General features: G+C 38.0%; 1 protein-coding gene across 1 annotated transcript; it reads right to left on the bottom strand.

The window, feature by feature from the left end:
• Window positions 1-1,796: 1,796 nt before the first annotated feature.
• LOC106877603 (transcription factor IIIB 50 kDa subunit) lies at window positions 1,797-7,099 on the bottom strand. The gene is made up of 2 exons (XM_014926548.2): window positions 6,801-7,099; window positions 1,797-4,875 (listed from the first exon to the last, which is right to left on the bottom strand). The coding sequence occupies exons 1-2, from the start codon at window positions 6,963-6,965 to the stop codon at window positions 3,898-3,900; spliced, it is 1,143 nt and encodes a 380-aa protein (XP_014782034.1). The 5' UTR covers window positions 6,966-7,099; the 3' UTR covers window positions 1,797-3,897.
• Between the last annotated feature and the right edge of the window lie 267 nt (window positions 7,100-7,366).

Here is a 7,366-nt window from a genome sequence, read left to right as displayed (position 1 = left end):
ATGGATAAATAATATATATATGGATATCTATATATATATATATATTGTGGCACGTAAAATACACCATTTTGAGCGTGGCCGTTGCCAGTACCACCTGACTGGCCTTCATGCCGGTGGCACATAAAAGCACCCACTACACTCTCGGAGTGGTTGGCGTTAGGGAGGGCATCCAGCTGTAGAAACTCTGCCAAATCAGATTGGAACCTGGTGTAGCCATCTGGTTCACCAGTCCTCAGTCAAATCGTCCAACCCATGCTAGCATGGAAAGCGGACGTTAAACGATGATGATGATGAGTGTGTATGTGTATATTGGCTGGATAGCTACCTAGATGAACACTGTGTGCATATAATATATATATTTTGCCTAGATAGCTAGATAGGTCAACATAGTGTTGTCATCATTATCAGTTCCTTCATTTAATGTCTGCTTTCCATTCTGGTATGGGTTAGATGATTTGATTGAAGCTGGTAAGCTGGAGGGCTGCACCAGGTTCCAATCTGATTTGGTATGGTTTCTATGGCTGGATGCCCTTCCTAACACCAACCACTTCAAGAGTGTAATGGGTGCTTTTTTATGTGCCGGTTACATGACACTGGCATTGGTCACGACTACAATTTCACTTGGCTTGACAGGTCTTCTCAAACGCAGCATATTACCAAAGGTCACTAGAGACATCAACACAGTGTAGACATTGACTTGATACTTACAAATATACACACACTGTGTATATACTGTTTGGCTAGCTAGCTAGATTAAAACAGCTTGTACAGGTAAAACACTAACTTTCCAGACACTGAGGGTTTCAGAACCTCTTATAATCTGCACTAGTTTACATTAATGTATAGGTAGCTGTATTTCATTTAATTATTGAAATAAATTTCTTTTCATATTTGGTTTGTAAGATCTTCGCTGTGAATAGCTATTGGTGAAATAAAGAAGTAGTATTGAACCAGTACGTGTGTTTATTTAATTGGCATAATGACCCTCTCTAGACATAATATTTAAATGAATTTAATATGCATTTAACTTAGAGTGTGTTAACCTAGATAATTAGCCCTGGTTTGGAAAAAAAAATTAATAATCTGGAAAAGCTTCGGAACTAAAGTTTCCAGAAAAATCAATGTTGTAGTTGTATATATGTATGTATGCATGTATATATATATATATATATATATATACATGTGACCCCCTTTGGTCATGAATGACCATGGGATTGCACCTAGAAAGTTACCCTCTGAGGCACAAGTCCAGGTAAGATTGTTTATGGAAGACCAGCAGTCGCCCATGCATACCAGCCTCTCCTCTCCACACCACCAATGTTATCGAAAGGAAAGCAAAGGCTGATACAGCCTGGCACCAGTGACATCGCAACTCATTACTACAGCTGAGTGAACTGGAGCAACATGAAATAAAGTGTCTTGCTCAAGAACAAAACACACAGCCTGGTCCAGGAATCGAACTCACCACCTCATGATTGCGAGCCCAACACTTCAACCACTGAGCCATGCTATATTTATATATATGGACTCAATAGGTAGATAAATATACATTGTGTGTGTATACATATAGACTTGAGAGCCAGATGGATATACACAGTACAAACATGTTGATTGGATTGCTAGAAAGCTAGACAATGTGTATATAGTAAAAGAGAAGAACTCAAGGATTCTAGTGAATTGGTAAATAGTTATGCAAACTGCTCAAAAAGTGGTGAAAATATTATCCAGAGTGAAGAAGAGAAGAGATCTAATGTTTTGGGCATATATATATATTATTTAAAAGAGTTCCAACTCTGTCTGTTTTTTATGTTTTATTTATATTCTTATAAAATTAATGTGGGATATAGAATATGGAATATATAATATAAATAGTAAAATTAAATGAAGTATTGAATGTCTTATTGAATATATGAAATATTGAGTATTAAATATATATATAGAGGGGCTAGTATACTTTCCTGCTTCATAGCAGTCATCGAGGTCCCATCTGATATATATACACACATACATACATACAAGGGGGTGTTGAAAAGTTCCGGGATTTAAGGGTATCATGAAAGTCCTGGTTGAAAGCTCAACCTTCTGAGTTCTTTTACAGGGTTTAGAAAAACTGAAGGACCACTGCAATAAATGTGTGAATCTGAGAGGAGAATATGATAAATAAAATCCTAATTAACTGACCCTCCTGTATTTTCTTTTACCCAAAGCCAAGAACTTTTCAGCACCGCCTCATAAATATATATAGACATGTCCAACTCATATATCGTATACAGTGAAAAGATATTGAGAAAAAGCTTTAATGGCTGGAGATGGAGGAAATGGTAGAGTTGAAGGTCTAAATAGACTGGAAGAAAAAGGTGTCCAATAACACCTAGAGTAAAGATGTGAGTTTTTTTCTTGGTATTTCCAGATGAAGGCCGAGTAAGGTGACTTTACTGTGGAGTTGTTAAGGGAGTAGTTTGGGGAATTGAAATGTCTAAGTAGGGGATCGAAGATTACTTGGGAGTATTGTGACTATCACTCTCCAATCAAAGGTTCTGTCTGAAACATTAGTCTTTTGTCTAACAACAAAATTTACTCTGATATTAGAAGAGTGTGCATATGGTGACTGGGTAGCGAGATAGACAATGTTGTGTTTTTGATCAGAGAGGCACAGTATGTAAATGTAGGATGGAAAGACAGACAACTTGTAGATGTTAACAGGATTAACCCTTTCATTACCAACCCGGCTGAAACCGCCTCTGGCTCTGTAGTTCAAATGTCTTGTTTTTATAAGTTTTGAATTAAGATCTTCCACCAAACCTTAGTCACAATTTATGTTCCTAACACCAGCTTAATGATAACTAAGTTATTTTACTAAATTCTTTCTAATATTTGAAGTAACTGAAAAAAACACAGAGCATTTCAAAATGAATACAGTAACGAAAGGGTTAATAGGCAGAGTATGTAGATGTTGACTAGATAGATAAGCACTTGGTATAGATATTAACTGGATAAACAGAGTGTAGAAGTTGACTATATGGCCAGATGCAGTGTGTAAATGTTGAGTCAATAAATAGACACAGTGTGTAGATGTTTACTGGATAGACACAAACAATAAACAGATGTTGACTGCATGGATTGACACAGTATGTAGATGTTGAGTAAAATAAATATGATGCGTAGATCTTGACTGGATAAATAGACACAGTCTATCTCCCTTGGCATGATAAAAGGTAATAGTTATCGATTAACCTTTTAGCATTCAGATCACTTTGTCAAATGCAATGCTTATTTATTCACATTGCTTTGGATTAATCATACATTTTCTCATAGCTTCAAGATTTCAATGAAGTGATAGTATTTCTTTAGAAATGACACTGTAGTGTAGGTATGAGAAGCAGGATCTGGTTGGTTTGAACATAAAACAGATAGCATATTTGGGCCGGATATAGCCAGTTGAACTGTTAAAGCGTTAAACCCAGGTCACTTGTGATTGAGTATATCTACAATCAAAAGCTTAACAGTTATAAGTATTCTGTTATTTTAGCAATAGGCAGGATTACATGATGCTAGGAAGTGATTTGAGGGTTATTTAGTAGCTATTTCTAGTAAGCAGAGCAACTATATTGGAGCTCCTTTGTTCAATCATAGGCACGGTAGAATCCTCTCTCACATATATTGATTTCATCATATTCTGAACCGCAACAACTGGTATAGCTATATTTTAAATCTCCAGTTTCTGTAGCATTTAGCTGATAAAAGATTAATTTTACCCAGGGTAGTGAAATTGCCTGTTGCAAACATCAGTGATAGAACTTGGATTCCTTACTGCTAATCTGATGGCCATCATGACTCAACCACATGCATGCAGCTTTCAGAAAATACCAGACTTATTTCCTATACAAGAGCTTCTTTTCATTCTAAGTTCTTCAAAGCTTCAATTTCTTTCTCTGACTTGATATAGTCATCTACATTAAGTCGGTCGAGATCTTCACTGTCACTTTTATCACAGCAAGTAACTAAGGCAACTGAATAAGGTTCAGATTCTTCAACCTTTTTCACTTTTTTCTTCATAATAGGGGGAAGAATTTCTCCATAATTATTTTTGGAAATGAATGGAAATTGTTCTTCATTGTTTTTTTCATTATTTATGTTTCTTTCCATTTCCAAAATCAAAGACTTCTGATAATTAAGTATATCATTCACTAGAAACGGCAACCGTTCTTTGATTGGCTCTGTTTTCACCCAAGGCAATTCCAGAGCGAGATGGAACAACACTTTCTCAATTTCACTAATTCTTTGCTTCACCATTGGAGAGAAAGTCAGTTTATGCTCTTTGCAATATTTCTGAGCAGATATTTTGCACCGCTCCATAGGTTTGTCAGTTTTCCATGATATATATGAAACAGCCAGCAATAACCCAACTGGATTTCTCCCGCTAACCAACCAAAATTTGTTGCTGAGATGAAGCAACTCGTGAGCACGAGAAATAACAGGAACTGTCAGATTCGACTGTGAGAACAGCTGCCGGCTCAGAGCACCAATTCCAGATTGTTCCAGACTCAGTCCAAGTAACTGTACAGCAGTCTTGTAAGCATTGCCAAGATTAAATACGTTGCACCTGGCCAGCTTAGCAATCTCCAGCAGGGTGTACAGAGCATTGTGCTGTCGACAGCTGATGTAGACACAAGCAAGGACTAAATACTCCTTGGATTCCATACCTTTATACTTCACAACGTGTAAATTGTATAATGTGTTGAAATGGTCCTTAGCAAGTTCTTCAATTTCTGGTAAGACTTTCAGCAGAAGACAAATTGTTTCTAAGTAAGATACCAAATTTTGAAATCCTGGACATTTAGAGGTCTTTGACTGACCGACTTTGGACGGAACAAACTAGAAAAAAAAATAAGAGAAAATACTTCAAAAGTCAAAACCCAATACTTTAGAAAACATAAAAATAATAATGATAATAATAATAATAATATTGATAATAATAATCATTGTCCTCTAATGTCTGTTTTCCATGCTGGCATGGATTGGATGGTTTCACTGAAAACTGGTAAGCTGCACCAAGTTCCAGCCTGATTTGGCATGGTTTCTATGGTTTGTGTGGGTGGCACATAAAAGACACCATTTCGAGCGTGGCCGTTGCCAGTATCGCCTGACTGGCCTTTGTGCAGGTGACACGTAAAAGCACCTGCTACACTCTCTGAGTGGTTGGCATTAGGAAGGGCATCCAGCTGTAGAAACTCTGCCAAATTTAGATTGGAGCCTGGTGTTGCCATCCAGTTTCACCAGTCCTCAGTCAAATCGTCCAACCCATGCTAGCATGGAAAGCGGACGTTAAACGATGATGATGATGCTTTTCCTAATGCCAACCACTTGAAGAATGTAGTGGGTGCTTTTTACATGCCACCAGCACAGGTGTCAGTTACGTAAGACTGGCATCAGCCATCACTACAATCTCACTTGGCTCGACAATAATAATAATCCTTTCTGCCATAAGCACAAAGCCTGAAATTTTGGGAAGGGGGATATTCGGCCCCAGTGTATAACTGGTACTTATTTCATCGACTCTGAAAGGATGAATGGCAAAATCAACCATTTCACCTGGTGTGCTAACAATTCTGCCAGCTCATTGCTTTAATAATAATGATAATAATATGAATGCGTGGTTGGCATTAGGAAGGGCATCCAGCTGTAGAAACTCTGCCAAATCAGATTGGAGCCTGGTGTAGCCATCTGGTTTCACCAGTCCTCAGTCAAATCGTCCAACCCATGCTAGCATGGAAAGCGGACGTTAAACGATGATGATGATGATGAAAAGGCCAAAACTGGGCACAAGAATAGCTGGTTCTTGGATCAATCAGACTAAATGGCACATTGGATTTCAGCTTGATGAATACCTTGCAAGTGGAAGTTGTTAAATAGAAATTGTGCAGAAGCCTAGTGAGTGTGCATGTATATGGTTGCATGCATGTATATGCATGCATCATGTGTATATAGATGTATGCATATGAGTTGTATGCATGCATATGTATGTGTGCATTTATACATAAGAGGGAAACCAAGGTAAACCTGCGTAAAACTGAGTGTGAGCTCAGGATGCTGGATCTTACCATCAAGATGAGAAGAGCTGCAGCAAGTGCGGAGATATTAGGTTCAAACGGACTCATCCAACCCATGCAAGCATGGAAAAGTGGATGTGAAAATGACGATGATGGTAATGAGGAGAAGGATATGCACATTATATTGATGAAACATGTAAACAACGACAACAAAACTGACATTCTTGAACCAATAATACCTTGTGATATTTGTGTGGAAAAAAAAACCGAAAGAAAGGAGAGAAGGAAGAAAGATAGCTAGACAGACAGAAATATATCGAGAAGGAAGACAGGTAAAAAGGAAGGTAGATAGATAAATAGATTGATTGTGTAGATATTGGTCTCAAATTCTGGCACAAGGACAGCGATTTTCGACACCCAGCATTCAACAGGTATTTATTTTATCGACCCTGAAAGGAAGAACAGCAAAGTCGACCTCGACGGAATTTGAACCCAGAACGTGAAGGTGTACGAAATACCGTTAGGCATTTTACCCGGCGTGTTAACAATTCTGCCAGCTTACCGCCTTTTGTGTAGATATTGATTTGAAAGATGTGTTAACATGATACATAAAACAAAGTTTCTGCGTCACCAACTTAAGCATTTGTCGGAAAATAACCGAATATTGGAGACTTGTGTATACAAAAATAGGAAAATAAAACGAAGACTAGACAATATACAGATAGGGAAGGATAAATCAACAATTGTTACCTGTTTAATTTCACCTCCAACATCATATTTCGTTGAAACTAAACCAGAATTTTCGACAAGAGACCCACATTCAACGCAAACATAATGTTCATCTGTTCCGTGATAGTCCCTCATGATGGCTCTCTCACCACATGAAGGGCACTCTAAGTCCATTACGTCACACATGTTGACAAATTTCAATGGTTTTTACCTTAATACAACGAACATAAATGAACTTGCTTCGAGCAAAGTTGCCGAAAAGTGAAACTTGGCTGCTATTTCATTTCGACGGTCCGGAAGTTTGATGAATTACTTCCCTTTAAGAGTTGCCGGTAATTTATGAAGGAATTGCCTCCCTTTAGCTATTAAGTGTCGGAAGCAAGAGGTGAATGGGTGGGGCGAACGTGGAAAGGTTGGAACTGTGAGGCTTCTCCAGTCGTCCGGTAGGTCTGAAATACAGAGATACATAGCAGCATAACTGAATATTTAAGAGTACTGGCTGATGTAGTAGCGGAGAGGGTAAAGCGAATTAACAGCGAAAGACCACAAGGAGTAGAGCATGGAAAAATAAGAGAGTATTGTAGTTC

The sequence above is a fragment of the Octopus bimaculoides genome, chromosome 22 (genome assembly GCF_001194135.2).
Source record: "Octopus bimaculoides isolate UCB-OBI-ISO-001 chromosome 22, ASM119413v2, whole genome shotgun sequence".
In the NCBI taxonomy this organism is placed as follows: domain Eukaryota; kingdom Metazoa; phylum Mollusca; class Cephalopoda; order Octopoda; family Octopodidae; genus Octopus; species Octopus bimaculoides.
This window is presented reverse-complemented; position numbering and strand designations above follow the sequence as displayed.